This window comes from Heloderma suspectum, chromosome 6 (assembly GCF_057233095.1).
Source record: "Heloderma suspectum isolate Gila_16-S chromosome 6, 16-S_ref, whole genome shotgun sequence".
In the NCBI taxonomy this organism is placed as follows: Eukaryota; Metazoa; Chordata; class Lepidosauria; order Squamata; family Helodermatidae; genus Heloderma; species Heloderma suspectum.
In genome coordinates, this window is record NC_139463.1 from 43,959,842 (window position 1) to 43,978,468 (window position 18,627).

Consider the following 18,627-nt stretch of genomic DNA (forward strand, 5'->3'; position numbering starts at 1 on the left):
CCTTGCTAAGCAGCTGAAAAATCAAGCAGGGTGGGGTTGCCGTACACTGGGGTCCAGTGCCAGCCAGAAGTATACAGCACCTGAGCGGATGGGGAGCTGTCTATTGGCCATCTGCTGACTCCAGATGGATTGCAGAGATGGTCTCTGCCTCGGACTGGAAAGGGTTAAATTTTATTTTTATTTTTCTGGAAATGAAGTAATTTAAGAGAGACCCCTGCTAGCGCGTGAGGCTGTGTCCCTCGAGGGCCAGCGGTCCTGCTCCCTCAAAACGTGCATGTATATTGGCTTCTCCATGTTTTCCACCTACAGTGGTCTATACCAAATGGAGCCAAGAGCGCGCCCCCCTCCCCCGCAAAAGCAGACCACCTCTCTGGGCTGTAATGTACAATAATTTAACACAGTTGCCTGTATTTTTATTTTGTAAATTCATTATAGTAATAATTATAAATTAACAGCCAGTGGCTTTGCATGTGCCTGAGACTGCTCTGTCGGCATTTAAAAGAGGTGCGTGCTGCTTTCCCTGCGTGCCTCATTGCAACGATGGCTGCAGGCAGGGGCCTCGGTGTACCCCGCACCCTTTGCGCCAAACCTTGGGCTGAGGAAACAGATTTTACACCTGGAATGCATTACACAAATTAGCATATATATTTTGCGTAGTTTAGCTCTATCAAAACGCATGTTTTTAAAAATGTGACCTTTGGGGGCAAGGATGGAGGTCAATGGAAGGGTGAGGATAGGTGGTCAATAGCTACTGGACTGTTGCTATAAAAAGCCTATGGTGCCATTTCCAGTGCTCAGACTTCATTGCATGGAAGAGCCCGAATGGAGCAGGCCGAAGACCTACATCATCCACCATCTTGTTTCCCAGAGTGGCCAGCCAGATGTCTGTGGAAAGCCCACAAGCAGGACTGAGGTTGGGGATAGCCCTCTCCCAGTGCTGTTTCCTAGCAACTGGTATTCATTTAGCAGGGATGGGCAGCCTCCCGGGCTGCATGGGGGACTGTGTAGGTAGACACACACTTCACATTTCTACACCCACCTTGGTGTGCATGGATGGGTGTGTATGTTGCACTCCTCCCATGAGTCAGCTAGGGGGTGAGCTGCGCAACTCAAATCATTTTCCTGACAGCCCAGGAGCACTGCTGTGCCAGCAAAGAGGACATGTGGGGATGGCTTGCTTCATGCACCGTCTTCCCTGGCACAATCAGGCTCCCAACAGCCAGCCAACCAGCTGTACAAGGAGGAGGGTGTGCAAGTCCTCTCTGTGCACTGGGGTGGGGTGGGGTGGGGTGGGGTGGGGGGAGGTATTTGGCAGTGCTCTCCAAGGGCAGCTCATATGTGATTTAGAGTAATACCGCATCTGATCCTGGAGGCAGCAAATAGCTGCCGTTGTCCGTGAATTTGTCAAATCCCCCTTTAAAGCCATACAAGTTCGTGGCCATCTCTACATCTTGTTTTATTGAATTCTAGTTAAACTGTGCGCTGTATGAAGTTCTTCCTTTTGCCTGACCAGAATCTTCCACTGTTCAGCTTCATCAGATGACTGTAGTTTCTGGTACTATGAGAAAAATGTCTGTGTCCGCGATCTGCACACCATGCACAATTTTATAAAGCTCTGCTATGTTCTTCATGTTTTTTTTTTTTTACTAAATAGCCCCCTCAACTGTAACCTTTCCTCATAGGGGGATTGCTCCAGGCCCCTATTTATTTTGGTTGCTCGTTCTGCACCTTCCCAGCTCTACGGTATAATTTTTGAGATGCAGTGACTAGAACTGTATGCAGTATTCCAAGTGTTGTTGCACCAGATTCGTGTAGTGGCATTTGTGTACTGGCAGTTTTATTTTTGATCCCTTTCCTGACAGTCCCTAACATGGAAGTTGTCTTTTTCACAGCTACTACGCGTTACATCGGTGCTTCCACTGAGCCATCCACCATGACGTTAAGATTCCTTTCCCTGGTCAGCCACTGCCAGCTCTGACATGTAAAGATTCTGTGCTCCTAACCCGTTTCCTTCTTATTGGCCCCTCTCCCTTCCTGTAGGCACCCTGCCCTAATTTGTATGTTGCTTTGGATTCCTGAAGAGAGCCTCGCATGGTGCAGAGTGGTAGGCGACAGTATTGCAACCGAAATTCTCCCCACGGCCTGAGTTCGACGGAAGCTGGGTCCCAAGTAGCCGGCTCAGGTTGACTCAGCCTTCCATCCTTCCGGGTCGGTAAAATTACTAGTCATGACTGGGGAAGGCAATGGCAAACCACCCCGCTACAGTCTGCCATGAAAATGCCAGCGAAAGCAGCATCCCTCTAGGAGTCAGCAACAACTCGGTGCTTGTACAGGAGGAACCTTTACTTTCCTTTGATTCCTGAAGCGGACGCAAGGTAGAAATACAATGGGTTGGATCCAAACTTAGTTATGGTAGTCAATGGGACTAAGTCATGACTAATTTAACTTGCCCCATTGATTTTAATGGGTCTACCTGAAGCATGGCTAAGTTTGGATCCAACCCAGGAGCTCTTGCATTCACTGATCCTTGAGGCCTGCAAAGGTGCCTTTGGGCAAGTACCTAAAAGGGGCTCACACTTGTTTGCAGGTTTACACAATTGTGTGGGATACACATGCCCTTGGGTGAGCTGGAGTCTCTTGAAATGCTGAGACACTAAGCTATATGGAGAGGTTTCAGACAGGGAAGGTTCACCAAGGGAGTAATGCACAAAGCCCCTACTCGTGAAAAAGGGGCATGGAAGAGGTCTCTGCCAAATGTGCTGTATAGCAAAATATTGAGTATTTCCAAAGAGTTTTCTCCTAATGCTTCTGTGGTCCTGGAAGAGTTCCCCTACTGAGGATACACAGGGCTGTTCCATCCATTCCTTCAAGCCTGCATTTCAGGGCAGTCTGGCCTCCTTGAAAGGCAGCTTATGCACAGATTAGCCAAGTGCAACTGCCATCTTTAGAGGGAGCATCTCACTGAATACCACCTACTGGGAAATAACAGTATCTAAGAACTGTGGGCTTCCAGGAAGAATCTGGCCATTGTGGGAACAGGATACTGGACCCTGTTTTCTGATCTTTCCCTGTAGTGCACAGACAGGATGTGTTAATAGACACAGTTCATGCGGGCATTAACAGCCAACCCTGGCCAGCAACCCACGGTAACTGAATTCTCTGCAGCATGGAGGCATGGAAATCCTCAGTAGACAAGGCACTAGGTAAAATGTTCCACAAAGAAAGTTAGAAAAACAATGGTGTTCTTAGGGTGTAGCTTGCGTAGTTTTCAGAGATCTTTATTGCTTAAAGATATTGAAATCATGGTCATTTCAGTGTGGACTCAACTTTTTTTCTGTCCAGGAGCTTCTAAGTTCAGGCTCAATTTATTTTGAACTAGGTGGCATAAAATACATGCCATCTATCATTAGTAACTTTTAGACATCTTCCATTTAAGTAACGTGTTGTTGGATGCTGCACTGCAACGGTCTCCCTACAAACTTCAGTTACTTTAATGCAGCCTTCCCCAACCTGGTGCCCTCCAGACCTTTTACCACATCTTTCAGAACCCCCTGTTCTAATGAACTTTCCTGTTATACAAGATCCTTAAGCCTTAGCAAATCTTTTGCACTGGGACTCAAGCAGCCTCTTCCAGCTAATCTTCTGTTCTGTTGTTGTTCATCAGCATCAGTTGACCTAGTCTGCAGTACTCGTTTTCTCCTCCCAGCTACTGTAACCAGTTTCTACCATTTCTTCACACTGAGCTTCTAATAGCTTTGTTTAGATCCTCTAAAATAATGAACTTGGTAAGAACTATTTTCGTAGTTCTTACTGGTTCAAAGTATTACACTCAGATCAAATATCTAGGTCCCACTAAGATCACTTTGAGAAACATTTAGGATGGTAGGTGGAGTGTGACTTCAAGAAAGGGCCACATATTCCTCCCTTCACCCCCAAGCAGAAGAGCAGCACAAGTGGATCCTCTTGCGAGGACAGGACACCCTTCACAAGAATAGCTGCAGTTGCCTTCTTCAACTCGGGGGGTGGGGGAAAAGAATTCCATCCCAGATTTAGTTCACATGGGAGGGGGAGATATGTTTTCCATGACATTTCTTCCCTCTGAGTTATGATACCAGAGAAAATTACGGGGAAATGGGACAGCATGTGTTGCCTTGCATTCACCAACTGCTCATTTTTGCTGTGCGCAGCTCCTTGGTACACAGCTCAGTGCTAGTTGTAGCAGCATGCCTGAACACAGATGATGCGTTCACACAAGGAGTCAAAAGACTTTATTGGGTTACAAGGAATGTGGTACATCATGACTTACACAGCTGCTTAGCTCAGGCTTGGATCCCAGAAACCATAAATAGAGAATTCATCAGACTTCAGAGCCAAATCATGGCACTTGGTGGGCAACCAACTTGTAATGGGCCCCACAGGAAGGGCAGCGCTGGGGTTCTCCCTTGTGCAGCCAGAACCAGATCACACTGCTGTTGTCCTCCTCACCTGCAAAGGGGCGTGGGGGGAAGGGACAGAGCAGATTATTTGGTGTGCCTACTTTAATTCTTTTAAATTTTTGTAAGGGGTAAGATCCAGGTAGTAACTAAAATCAACTGATGAACTAACAAGCACAAGGAAAAATATGGTTACTGAACAACCTATCCTGCCCCGGAATGCAGAGCTGAAGAAAAACACACCACGGGCCACTGGGAGGCTGCAGCCACTGCTTCCCAGAAAGAACATCATGGTATGGGGGAAACCAACCTGGCCCTATTCACTGTCCAGAGAAGGAGCAGCTGCAAGGATCTTGCTTCCCTCCTCCCTGCTAGAAAGAACAGTGCTCCAAGTGCCAGTTGTCCTGGGACTGCAGAGCTGAAGGAAAGCACACTGACCCCATCCATCAGCCACAGGACTAAGGACTGCTGGGTTCTGCAGGTATTACCACAATATATTGTACGCCACCTTCAGGATCATTCAGTCAAGAAGTGGATATAAATCTTAGTAAATATAGCAGACTTAAGAGCCACTCATGTGAGGTGAATAAGAATCTGCCCTAGGCAGGAACCATTGATAAAAACTGCTACAGAGTTTGTTCTCCCAGGCTGATCGTGCATCACAAGTAATGAACAGATATGTGCAGGCAGGTGAGCTAATACCCTATGGCCTTTTCACAAAGCAGACCTAAAGTTCATGCATGATTTTTTTTGCAGAAGTTGCACCGTAGCCAACACTGTGCATCTCCAGCCATATTCTTTTTCCCCCCAAGTAAATCCTTTATATTAGGGGTGGGCAACATGCCCCGCCCCCACATCTTTTTGTGTGGCTGCCACTGAAATTTAGTGGTGCAGCAGCAAAAACATCAGCGGCTTGCTGCCAAAATTTAGTGGCAAACCACTATCGAAGTTTAAAAAGGACAAATTCACCTTTTCAGGTTGAATTTATCCTTTCTAAGCTTTCCTAGTGCTTTGCTGCCAAGGGGGGGGGGAGGGGAGAGAGAGAGAGACAGAGAGAGAGAGAGAGTGTGTGTGTGCGTGTGACCCACCCCTGATTTATCCAAACCCAACAAGATGCACTTTACCCCCTTGCACTGCACGCAAGAAATTTCCTGTGAGATGTGGACAGCCAACAACATTGTGCCAAAAACTGCTCCTTTACATAAGGAGACACTTACAGATACAGCCCACAATCCTCTTGTCCATGACTGAAGGGACTATGTTGGGGTCCTCCTTTGTCCCAGCATGCCTTTTAGGTGGCAACATGCTGTAGGGATCCTACAACCAGCAAGAGAGAAGAGTGTTGGAGACCACTGGATGAGGAATCACAGGCATCTTGGAGTGAGCAATACACTACTTGTCCTTCTCCCCACTCAGATTTTTGGCAGCAAATCAGGCTGCAGGTGCATGCCCCAAATCTTCCCCCTACCTGTCAGCAATGTCAACCCAACCACAGTGTTTTATTGGTACAATTCTGTCACTAATAGCCTCCAGGCCAAGATATTAACTCAAGTGAGCTACCATTGCCCACCAAATCGCCCATTTCTGTAGTTCAAGTCAACAACTGTCAATTGGGCCAGAACTAGATGCAGCCTTCATTTCCCAGTCAGGGGCTCTCATTGTTGGTGTACTCCAGCCAAATTAGCTCCTTATTGGAGGGGAGAATTTTAGAGGGGCAGGCTACTGCTGCTACCCAGGAAACTCATTTTTGGAGCCCAAGGTAGGCAAAGTAAGCCAGCTAAAGTACCAATCTCCCGGAGGAGACGCTAGCTAACAGAAGCTACTTGTTAGCATTCAATACAGGAGTACAGAAAGTGCCATTAATGGGGGACATTTTCCTTGCTTTACTCACCAGCCCCTTCTCCAAAGCCTTCAAGACTTTCTTCTCCATTCCTGTCGCCTGTTCATCATCAGTGGGGATACCTATGATGGAAGCCAACACTAAGTTGTTGAGTGTTGAGGTGAAAGATTCCTCCCCCTGCCAGACATTTCCCCTAGAATTATAAACAGCGAGGTCAGATGGAAATTAAATGCAGAGTACATTTTACTTCCTTCTGACCTGAGTTTATAATTCTCAACCCACCACACCCCATATGTACTGTTTATATACCTGAAACTCTCAATTCCACATAACTGATGAAGCAGGCTATAGTCCACAAAAGTTTATGCCAGAATATACGCATTAGTCTTTAAGGGGGCACAAGGCTCTTTGTTGTTTTTACTGCAATAGACTAACATGGCTAGCCTCTGGAAACAGATTGTCAGGTATCTTGCATATAAAAGATCACTAGAAACAATCACTAGTCTTAACATCTAGCGTAAGTACAATGCTGACAGTCCTGTCTCACCCTAGAAAAGTTAAGGTACAGACTAAAAGGAAACAAAAGTGGCTTCCAAACTATCAACCTTATTTTCTACGTGGACCCTACACCCCTACCAAAGGGGAGGGCCTTCTCTGTGGTGCCCACCCTCCCACCTGATTAGGGAATAATCTCTCCAGCCTGGCGCCAACACGGTCATCTTTGCAGTGCCAAGTTAAGATTTTCCTGCACTCTCAGGCATTTGACATGTACTTTTTTTTTTTTTTTTAACAGGTCCTGTGATTTCTTATTGTTGTTAAAATTGTGTGTGTGTAAATTGTTTTTATACTATGCAACACTATTGTATTTTAGGGTATTTTGTAAAATGCCCAAAGAGCTTTGGTTATTGGCTTGTATAGAAATGTACTAAGCGAAATGAACACACAAACAGAAAACAAACAGCCCTGTCAAAAAGCATAACTAGGTTCTCCCTACCACAGCACAAGGCATTTTTTAAAAAATATGTAAAAACACTAGTCTGGTCAGCCCCTGCAGTAGCTCATTCCTTCTAATGACAAATGCATCCTCTCAAGAGCCTATGTGGTATACCAATTAATTACAAGTGTTGGACTAAGAACTTTGAATGCAGGTTCAACTTTCCACTCACTCACAAAGGTCACAGGGCGAATTTAAGCCACTCAATAGCTCTCAACCTAACCTACCACAGTGTTAGTCGGAGAAAACAGCAGGTGGGTGGTGGTGAGAATCAAAGAATAGTAGGGTTTGAAAGGGCCTACAAGACCATCGAGTCCAACCCCCTGCTCAATGCAGGAATCCAAATCAGAGCATCCCTGACAGGTGGCTGTCCAGCCTCGTCCTGAATGCCTCCAGTGTGGGAGAGCCCCCCACCTTCCTGGGTAATTGGTTCCATTGTCGTATTGCTCTTACAGTCAGGAAGTTTTTCCTGATGTTCAGCCGGAATCTGGCTTCTTGTAACTTGAGACCATTATTCCGTGTCCTGCACTCTGGGATGATGGAGAAGAGATCCTGGCCTTTCTCTCTGTGACAACCTTTCAAGGACTTGAAGAGCGCTATCATATCTCCCCTCAGTCTTCTCTTCTCAAGGCTAAACATGCCCAATTATTTCAGTCTCTCTTCATAGGGCTTTGTTTCCAGTCCCCTGATCATCTTTGTTGCTCTCCTCTGAAACCCCTCCAGTTTGTCTGCATCCTTCTTAAAGGGTGGTGCCCAGAACTGGACCCAGTACTCCAGATGAGGCCTAACCAGTGCAGAGTAGAGGGGAACTAGTACTTCCTGGCATTTGGAAGCTATGCTTCTATTAATGCAGCCCAAAAGAGCATTTGCCTTTTTTGCAGCCACATCACATTGTTGGCTCATATTGAGCTTGTGATCAACAACAATTCCAAGATCCTTCTCGCTTGAGAAGAAACACAGAAGATTAATGGCAGATATGGCAGCACCCTTAAAATATCTGAAGGGCTCTCATGTATTGTAGAAAATGGAACAGTTATTGAGTATTGCAGGATTAGGCCAAGAAGGTCCAGCATCCTCTGTAGGAACCGTAACAGCCAACCAACAACCATTCAGGGATCCACTTAATAAGAGGACCAGTCTAGTTTTTGCCCACTTCTTGCTCTAGCAGCATCCCCCAACCTGGCGCCCTCTAGAGATATTGGAATACAACTCCTATCATCCCCAGCCACGCTGGCTGGAGTTGATGGGAGCTGTACTCCAACACGTCTAGAGGGCACGTGGTTGAGAGTGGCTGCACGTCTACAGCAGCCTTTCCCAACCTGGCGCTCTCCAGATATTTTTAACCACAACACCCAGCATACCTCACCACTGGCCATGCTGGCTCGGGCTGATGGGTGTTGAAGTCCGAAACTTAGGGAAAAGCAGGGAAACAGAGTCTCGGGGTGGCGGTGGGGGGCATGAGGGGAAGAGGAGTGGCAGGGGCAAGAGGCCCACGCGGAACTGCCGCTGCGGCCCCCGGCGACGCCCTCGAAGCCTCCGCCGCCCCATTGCCTCACCTCCAGCCGCCATGGAGCGAGACGCCCCCGCCAGGCGCAACGGCCCCAGACCGAGGGAGCCTCGGCCCGCGCTGAGGCCTCGGAGGGCGCCGCATACCCGGAGTAACCTTGACGCCATGGTTACCCCGCAGAAGACGAACTACGAGGGAGCGGCCGCGCCGCAGGATCTCCTCCGCCTTCCGCAAAGGGACTTCCTGTCACCTGACCCGCGCCGCTTAGAAAGATGGCTGCCTGACGACTTCCGGTATGAAATCGAAAGCCGCCATTGGCTATGACGCTCCATGGGCGCGGTTAAAGCAGCAACGCCCTCTGCAGAGATTTTTATATGCATAAAAAAAGAGGCGGGAAAATGGATCGGGGGCGAGGAAACCGGTTTTACCTCAGTAAAGGCGCCAGAAAGCGGCCCGTTTTCTTTTTCGGGCTGCGGCGAGTCGGTGTTACCTGGAAGTAAGCCCCATTAAACAGAGTAGGATTACCTCCGAGTAAACGTGCTTAGGAGAGGACTGCGTTTCGTGGCGCCTACAAAAATATACAACCCAGTTATTTTGTGTGTGTCAGATCCTCTGACGGACTGCTGTACATATGTGACTTTATATTTAGATATAAAATGAATATACTATCATCCATGTATAGGGCGCTTTCCAAAGAATGAGAGCGCAGGAGGCCCTGCCCCGTGAGGCTTACAGTGCCTGAGATCACTGGAGTGGAACCCACAGGGGACAGAGAATTTGCGATATAAGTATACATATATTAGTATGATGTGAGGGTCCTTAGGTGCAAAGGAGGTGAGCTTTGAACTTGGACAACATCGAAAACTGCCAGTTTTCAAGCACGGGTCTTCTCCTTCATTGAGGCTGCAGTCTTGAAAACGCATGGTGGGCTTAAGTTCCATTGAACTTAATGGGGCTTACTTCTGAGTAGACACTTATAGTGTTGCGCTGTGACTCCACTCCAAAGTGCATAGGCCCCAACTTTTACAGAAACTACAGATTCCAGCAACCAATGCTTTCAATCCCCAAAGAAAAAGAGGGGTAATGAAAACGATACCAATAGGGATCAGGAAAAAAAAAAACAGCTGTAAGGCTGGAAGCCAAAATTTAAAAAAGGAACAGATGCACCAACTGAATTCCCAGCGCCTTCTTACATAGGTCTTTATCAAGGGAAAAACTTATGGTGCAATCCTATGCATGTTTAGACAGAAAAAAGTCCTGCAGCTCCCAATGTTGAGAGTTGTAGGCCTTTTTCCTGGCTACACATACATAGGATTGTGCCCTTAGACACTTTCCTGGAGGATTCCCTCTCCCCAACTTCATCCAGAAGTCTTTGGATGAAGTAAGGGAGAAGGAATCCTCCAGGAAAGTGTCTAAGGGCACAATCCTACGTATGTGTAGACAGGAAAAAGGCCTACAACTCCCAGCATTCCCCAGCAGCTGGCTGGGGAATGCTGGGAGTTGTAGGACATTTCCTGACTAAACATGCATAGGATTGCACCCTAAGAGTTTTTCCCTTGATACGGACCTGTGTCGAAGCGCGTTGGGAATTCAGTTGGTGCAGCTGTTCCTTTTTTTATTTTGGGTTAATGAAGACGCTGCAAGGATAGGAAGCTGCACGTGGTGACTCAGGGAGGGATCCCCCCCCCTTCTAACACGCGACTTTCAAAGGTACTTCGAGGGTAGCGAGAGGACTTTGAACACGTGGCTGCTGATTGGCTCCCTTGTTGCAAGAGTAAGTGCTCGGCTGCCGATTGGCTCCAGTGGGAATGGAACGTTGGTGCAGTTTGGTTGAATTTTGAAACAGAACAGACAGACGCGGGTGGGAGTTAATCCGTGGCAGGAGCAGCTGATGAGTTTATTCTGGCTAGAGATAGTGAGTGTAGCCTCCCCACTGGTCAAGATCCCTCCCTTATAAGTTTCTTCTTTCCTACTCTTCAGTGTTTTTCCTTTCTGTTCCCTTTTGTGGGGGTACAAGTTGCCCTCCAGATGTTTTGGCCTGCAACTTCCATCAGTCCTAGACAACATGGCCAAGGGTGATGCATGATGGGAGCTGTAGGCTAAAACAACTTGAGGGCCATAAGTTGCCCACTCCAATATTGGGATTGCTCTGGTACTTCAAATGATCTCGTAAATCAATCAAATTGGGCAAAAACCAGCCTCTCTGTTCTTCAGCAGTTAGAACAATGCTATCTCAAACTAGGTAATTTTAGACCCTGGATTTAACAGTATTACCGGGGTGGGGGTCTTTAGATGGCCATCTTCTAAAGCTCTGTGTTACTTCAGCTCTGAAGCACACAGTTGCTTCAGCTCTCAAGCACATGACTAATATTTCTCTTCTCCCACCCCCCCACCTCTGCCATTCTATGCTTTAGAACTACTTCTACATTCTTGATATATTAGAGCAAAAACTAAACAAAACTTCTGCTTACCAACCCTGATTTTTAAGAAAATTCTGAGCATGTACATTTTTGCACTTTAAGGGCACAATCTTATGCATGTTTAGACAGAGAAACTCCCCGCATGCCCCAGCCAGCAATTTACTTGGTAATAAGCACCATTTTGTTGTAGAAAGGAATAATACATTTTAAAAGTAAAAAACAACATTAATACACACCTGGCAGTCCACCCCCACTCTCCAACTGTACATTTAATTTTATTTTTAATAAAGGATGCTGTAGCAGGCAGTGTCAGCCCTGATGGGCCCCAGCATGTTTGCCACTGCCCCATCACCTGCTGCTTTCTGGGTGGTCATTGGTGGGGGGGCTGGGCTGTGGGGTCCTGGACTTCAGCCCAAGATCCAACCCTGCACCACTGATCTTCAAATGGTCCTACCATAGCCTGCTGGCTATCAACAGTCATTCAGTCAGGCCACTTTAGAGGGAGAGATAGGAAGCATATTGGCTCTGCTGAGAGACCAGATGCCTTAGACTCCTCCTCTTCCTGAACTGTTTCTATCCCAGCTGATCATTATAAGACATCTGTAACTTTAAGAACCCCTTCATGGATCACTGCCTTGTTGTGGCAAAGGGGCTTGCGTAACTCAATGAAGCCATAAGCTATGCCGTGCAGGGCCACCCAAGATGGACAGGTCATGGCAGAGAGTTCTGACAAAATGTGGTCCACTGGAGAAGGAAATGGCAACCCACTCCAGTATTCTTGCCAAGAAAACCCCATGGAACGTATCATAAGGCTAAAAAAGATGACGCCGGAAGATGAGCCCCTCAGGTCGGAAGGTGTCCAATATACTACTGGGGAAGAGCAGAGGGAATTTCCAGGTAGCGCCAGAAAGAGTGAAGTGGCTGGGCCAAAGCCAAAAGGACACTCAGCTGTGGATGTGTCTGGTGGTGAAAAGAAAATCCGATGCTGTAAAGAACAATATTGTTTAGGAACCTGGAAGGTAAGATCAATGAATCAAGGTAAGCTGGAGGTGGTCAAACATGAGATGGCAAGATTGAACATCGACATCTTGGGAATCAGCGAACTAAAATGGACAAGCATGGGCAAATTTAATTCAGGTAACCATCATATCTACTACTGTGGGCAAGAATCCCTTAGAAGAAATGGAGTAGCACTCATAGTCAACAAAAGGGTGGGAAAAGCAGTACTGGGGTACAATCTTAAAAATGATAGAATGATCTCAGTACGAATCCAAGACAAACCATTCAACATCACAGTAATTCAAGTCTATGCCCCAACCACTGGTGCCGAAGAAGGTGAGGTTGATCGGTTCTATGAAGACCTACAACACCTTCTAGAACTAACACCAAAAAAAGATGTCCTCTTCATCATCGGGGGTTGGAATGCTAAAGTAGGAAGTCAAGAAATCACCGGGATAACAGGCAAGCATGGCCTTGGTGTACAAAATGAAGCAGGACAAAGGCTAATAGAGTTCTGCTAAGAGAACACGCTGATCATAGCAAACACTCTTTTCCAACAGCACAAGAAGCGACTCTACACATGGACATCACCAGATGGTCAATATCGAAATCAGATTGATTATGTCCTTTGCAGCCAAAGATGGAGCAGCTCTATACAGTCAGTAAAAACAAAACCTGGAGCTGACTGTGGCTCAGATCATGAGCTGCTTCTTGCAAAATTTCGGCTGAAATTGAAGAACGTCGGGAAAACCACTAAACCATTCAGGTATGACCTAAATCATATCCCTGATGAATATACAGTGGAGGTGAGGAATAGATTTCAGGGATTAGACCTGATAGACAGAGTGCCTGAGGAACTATGGACGGAGGTCCGTAACATTGTTCAGGAGGCAGCAACTCAATCCATCCCAAAGAAAAAGAAATGCAAGAAAGCCAAGTGGCTGTCTGATGAGGCTTTACAAGTAGCTGAGGAAAGAAGGGAAGTGAAAAGCAAGGGAGAAAGGGGAAGATATATCCAACTGAATGCAGAGTTCCAGAGAATAGCAAGGAGAGACAGGAAGGCCTTCTTAAATGAACAATGCAAAGAAATTGAGGAAAACAACAGAATGGGAAAGACTAGAGATCTCTTCAAGAAAATCTGAGATCTCAAGGGAACGTTTTGTGCAAAGATGGGCATGATATAGGACAAAGAAGGCAGGGACCTAACAGAAGCAGATGAGATTAAGAAGAGGTGGAAAGAATACACAGAAGAACTATACAGGAAAGATCTTAATGTCCATGATAGCCGTGATAGTGCGCTCACTGAACTTGAGCCAGACATCCTAGAGAGTGAAGTCAAGTGGGCCTTAGGAAGCATTACTATCAACAAAGCTAGTGGAGATGACAGTCTTTCAGCTGAGCTATTTAAAATCCTAAAAGATGATGCTGTTAAAGTGCTGCACTCAATATGCCAACAAATTTGGAACACTCAACAGTGGCCACAAGACTGGAAAAGGTCAGTTTACATTCCAATTCCAAAGAAGGGCAACGCCAAAGAGTGTTCAAATTACCGCACAATTGTGCTCATTTCACATGGCATCAAGGTAATGCTCAAAATCCTACAAGCTAGGCTTCAGCAGTATGCGAACCGAGAACTACCAGAAGTACAAGCTGGGTTTCAAAGAGGCAGAGGAACTAGAGATCAAATCGCCAACTTTCACTGGATCATGGAGAAAGCAAGAGAATTCCAGAAAAACGTCCATTTCTGCTTCATTGACTACGCTAAAGCCTTTGATTGTGTGGATCACAACAAACTGTGGCAAATTCTTAAAGAGATGGGAGTACCAGACCACCTTACCTGTCTCCTGAGAAACCTGTACGAGGGTCAAGAAGCAACAGTAAGAACCGGACATGGAACAACTGATTGGTTCAAAATTGGGAAAGGAGTACGACAAGGCTGCATATTGTCGTCTTGCTTATTTAACTTATTTGCAGAATACATCATGAGAAACGCCGGGTTGGATGAATCACAGGTCGGAATTAAGATTGCCAGGAGAATTATCAACAACCTCAGATACGCAGATGATACCACCCTAATTGCAGAAAGCGAAGAGGATCTCAAGAGCCTCTTGTTGAGGGTGAAAGAGGAGAGTGCAAAAGCTGGTTTGAAACTCAACATTAAAAAAACCAAGATCATGGCATCTGGCCCCATCACTTCCTGGCATATGGAAGGGGAAGAAATGGAAGCAGTGACAGATTTTACTTTCTTGGGCTCCAAGATCACTGCATGACTGTAGCCATGAAATTAAAAGACACTTGCTCCTTGGGAGGAAAGCTATGGCAAACCTAGACAGCATAGTGAGAAGCAGAGACATTACCTAGCCAACAAAGGTCCGTCTAATCAAAGCTATGGTTTTCCCAGTAGTAACGTATGGCTGTGAGAGCTGGACTATAAGGAAGGCTGAGTGCCGAAGAATTGATGCATTCGAACTGTGGTGCTGGAGAAGACTCTTACGAGTCCCCTGGACTGCAAGGAGGTCAAATCAGTCCATCCTAAAGGAAATCAACCCTGAGTGCTCATTGGAAGGACAGATACTGAAGCTGAAGCTCCAATATTTTGGCCGCCTAATGCGAAGAGAAAAGTCACTGGAAAAGACCCTGATGCTGGGAAAGACTGAAGGCAAAAGGAGAAGGGGACGACAGAGGATGAGATGGCTAGATAGCATCACTGATGCAATGAATATAGACTTGAGCACGCTCCGGGAGAGAGCGCAGGACAGGAAGGCCTGGCGTGCTATGGTCCATGGGGTCACGATGAGTCGGACACGACTGAACAACAACAACAACAAAGCTTGTGACAGATGCCAGCCCATCCTTCCCCTCACTTCTGCAGTCTCAGACCACTGGCAGTTAGAGAAAAGTTATTTTTGGCAGAGGGGATGGGGGGACAAGTGGATTTGTGGATGTGCTTTGGGAGGTTGAAAGCCTCCCCTTCCCACATTATATGGGGTGGTTTCAGGAGGGAGGGAAAAAGAGACTTCTCTCCTTTTCTACTCTCTACAAGACCTGCCCCCTGAGCATGTGCAGATCCCATCCTCGCTATATAGTGATCAAGCACCTGGATTTTGTGCTGGAAAATGGCCCTGTGCTATATAGGGCAGAAGGGAAAAGCTTCAGGGGGGTGGCAAAGACAAAAACGTTGGTGCCCTGTCCCTGAATTTCTCTCCCACTCTGTGAATCCCAAGCAGCAGTACTGGAGGACTGTTTACTGGGAATAGCAAAATGTTAAAATCTAAAGTCAAATCTATGAGCAATTTCTGTTAAATTAAGCAGGGAAATATTACATTTAAGATTATGGCTTTAAGATGATATTTCATTGGTGCAGCTTTGTGAGACCTTGGAGCTTTTTGCCAGAAACAAACTACTGTTGTTGCTTTATGTATGCAGATAAGCCTCACAGTTAGAATCAGCTTTCAAGATTTGAAATTCCAAGTGGTAAAAGTTATCTCCTATACTGCTGTAACAGGTCCCTCAGATTGCCAGCCAGAAGTGCTTCCTCCTGTGTTCTAATTATTTGTCATCCATTGTGGGAAAGGCATAATGAGGTGGTGCAGGATGCTGAGCTTTGTTGCCTGTTGCAGCTCTGCTTGGATGTTTGTGTTTTGATAATACTAAACCCAAAGAGCCCAGTCTGGGAACACAGGAGTGAGCTGCATGCATTTCAGATAAGCTCATTCATCAAAGCATGGTGTGAAAGTGATTCACAAAAGTTATATCTTTTATTGGTGGTGCAGGAATAATGATAAAACTTGACACGGAATATATGTTGTGCTTATTTGCTGTCCAAATGATTCACATAATCATAAGTACATTTGTATCCCATCCTTCCTCCAAGGAGCTTAGGATGGAATTTGTGGAGTTTATCCCAGTTTTTGATCTTGCAGCTATCTTAGGAACAGTTTACCTGCTCTATGGGAATGAGCCTGGGTGAGTCTGGGCTTTCCGTTCTCCCCACTCCTGTCTTCTTCTTCATAGCCAAGCAGAGGTGATAGGAAGCTTTTGCTTCCATTTGCAACTGAACCAAGAACTGTGGTTAGTGTTGACTGTGGTTTGAGAAACAAGCCAGGATCATTAATCACGGTCTAAAGTTGGTTTGTTTGCCTAAAGCATAGTTAATCCTAACCAGAGTTGGTCTGGCTTTGGGCAGAATGGTTAAGTGCTGTTAGAAGTGAGAACTTCTGATCTCCCTGCTGGAGTACTGGAGAAGGTTGGGAAGAGGCTCATGCATGTAACACTAAACCATTGTTTAGCATTACATGTGAATGAGGGCAGAGAGTAACTGGCCCAAGACTACCCTGTCAGCTCTGTGGCTGAGCAGTGATTTGTACTGAGCTTTCCGAAGTCTAATCACTAACACACCAGTAGGGCTCATGTAGGATGATACCCTCGAGAGACTTCTCTACCCCTGAAGATAAATACACAGTGTAACTTGATAGCTGGAGGCACTGAATAGATGGCGAATGCAATAAATATGCAGCCTAACAAGGGAGGATTTATTCTTTGTAATTAGATAAAAGCTGTTGGTATCTCTGCTTTCTTCTTTCCAGGTGGCTAGAAGCATTCCAGTGGGCATCTTACATGCTCCTACTGGAGATAAGGTTGCTTTTGCCTGGTACTGAACTACTGTCCCGTGGAAAGAGAGCGCACGCAAAAAAGAGAGGGCAGTAATTTCCTGGCATTTCCAGCCAACAAGCAGCAAAGAGCTTGAGTCTCTGCTACTCTCCAGATCAAGGTGGAGGAGACTTCTGAGATGCCCATGAAGAAGACAGGAAAGCCAAGCTCTCAGGGCTCCTCTCCGTCCAGCGACGAACCTGGGACATCCAAGGCTGCGTTAGAGAAGCTATGCCAGTATCCAACCTCCAAGGAAACCAGCAAGGTCACTTCAGTTCCTCCTCAGCCAAAGAAGACATCCTACAGCATGGAGCTGTTTAGCACCTGGAGGGACATCCGCTGGTACCAGATCCCCTTGTCATCTTTAAGGAGGCCCAAAGCAGGTCTGTTCAGCTTTACGTTCCAGTCCAGCCTGCAGGAGTACCAGCAGCTGCGGAAGACCAAGAGGATGAAAGTTGGCCGGCCCTTCTCCATGCTGCCTCTCCCCAGCTTACCCTCGATGCTCACAGATTGCTGTCAGGAAAGGTCACATAAGCAGGTGAGTGGCCACAGCAGAGCTCTTTCTGGGTGGGGGTGTGGGGAGGAGAAAGCCAGCTCCCTGCAGCCTGAGAAGAAGAGCTCCCAGCAACCCTCGGTCCTCTGGCTGTTAAATGAACTGTGCCCAAAATGTCATTGTATCTAGTTCCCACAGAATCCCAAGCACGTTGGTGTTAAAATAGTGGCTCAAGTTTCTTGGCCTCTTGTGTGGTGTAGTGGCTAGAGTGTTAGACTGGGAGCCGGGAGATCCAGGTTCTAGTCCCCACTCGGCCATGGAAGCTCGCTGGGCGACTTTGGACCAGTCACAGACTCTCAGCCCAACCTACCTCACAGGGTTGTTCTGAGGCTAAAATGGAGAGGAGGAGGATTATGTATGCTGCCTTGGGCTCCTTAAAGAGGAAAAAAGGCACGATATATATGTAATAAATAAATATGCAAGCAGCTTCTGCTAAGAAGTATAAACCAGGGGGTAACAGCATGGAGTGGGGTGGAATGTCTGATGGGATCTCTGCAGTCATAGCTTTGGTCTTGTGGTGCTCGTCATACACACACAGACAGCTGAAGTACACTGTCATTAGTATATGATGCAGAGCATGGTTCTGATGCAGTTACAACAAAGAGGCTTACTTAACTGTTCTTTTGATAAGGACTCAAACCTTTAACTGATGTAAAATTTGTCTCAACAGCACGACAATCGCAGGCAATCAAGAGCTGGTGTCACTAAAGGCAGCAAAAGCCTCTCATCCCATAGAGGAGGTAATAATCTAAAACATCCCCCCACGACTTTGATACTGCAGGAGAAAGAAAAGGCTCCTATGGCTTCGCCTTCTCCATAGTAAAAACAATTCTAATGTGTGTTGAGCTGTTTTAGACGGGACCACAGTTCTTCATCTGTAGAACAGAACGATCTATGACACAGGGCTAATAAGAGGATAACGGTGATAAGGGATGTAAAACACCTTGCATGCTCAAGCTGCTATAGAAATTAGAAATAATGGCCTCTAGAAATGACAGCGGCTGAGAGCACAGTGCTATTTAAAGTATGGGAAATTCGTAGTTGCAGTGGTTTTGTTCTGGGCAGCAGTCTGATTTGCTAAACAAAAGGAAAAGCCCCCCCCCCCATGTTCCTGGAGTGGTTGAGGATCCAGCAGGGGGTACTGTTCCCTTTAAGATGTTACTGAATCCCAGTAGGGATGTACGAAAGTCACTTACCTTTTCGCAGGGGTGATTCGCGGTGGGGGGGAGGC

At 46.5% G+C, this 18,627-nt stretch overlaps 2 protein-coding genes across 2 annotated transcripts in view; one reads left to right on the plus strand and one right to left on the minus strand.

Moving 5' to 3' along the window:
* Nucleotides 1-4,251: 4,251 nt before the first annotated feature.
* Nucleotides 4,252-9,006, minus strand: COX5B (cytochrome c oxidase subunit 5B). The gene is made up of 4 exons (XM_084804115.1): nucleotides 8,824-9,006; nucleotides 6,325-6,395; nucleotides 5,651-5,750; nucleotides 4,252-4,485 (listed from the first exon to the last, which is right to left on the minus strand). Exons 1-4 carry the CDS (start codon nucleotides 8,939-8,941, stop codon nucleotides 4,376-4,378), a joined length of 399 nt encoding a protein of 132 aa, XP_084660241.1. The 5' UTR covers nucleotides 8,942-9,006; the 3' UTR covers nucleotides 4,252-4,375.
* A 7,773-nt stretch (nucleotides 9,007-16,779) lies between these two features.
* Nucleotides 16,780-18,627, plus strand: part of FAM178B (family with sequence similarity 178 member B) — a 210,008-nt gene continuing 208,160 nt past the window's right edge. The window contains exons 1-2 of the mRNA XM_084808207.1: nucleotides 16,780-17,381; nucleotides 18,067-18,136. Of these exons, the coding sequence (XP_084664333.1) occupies nucleotides 16,983-17,381; nucleotides 18,067-18,136 (469 nt within the window). The 5' untranslated portion in view covers nucleotides 16,780-16,982. The remainder of the gene's footprint in view (nucleotides 17,382-18,066; nucleotides 18,137-18,627) is intronic.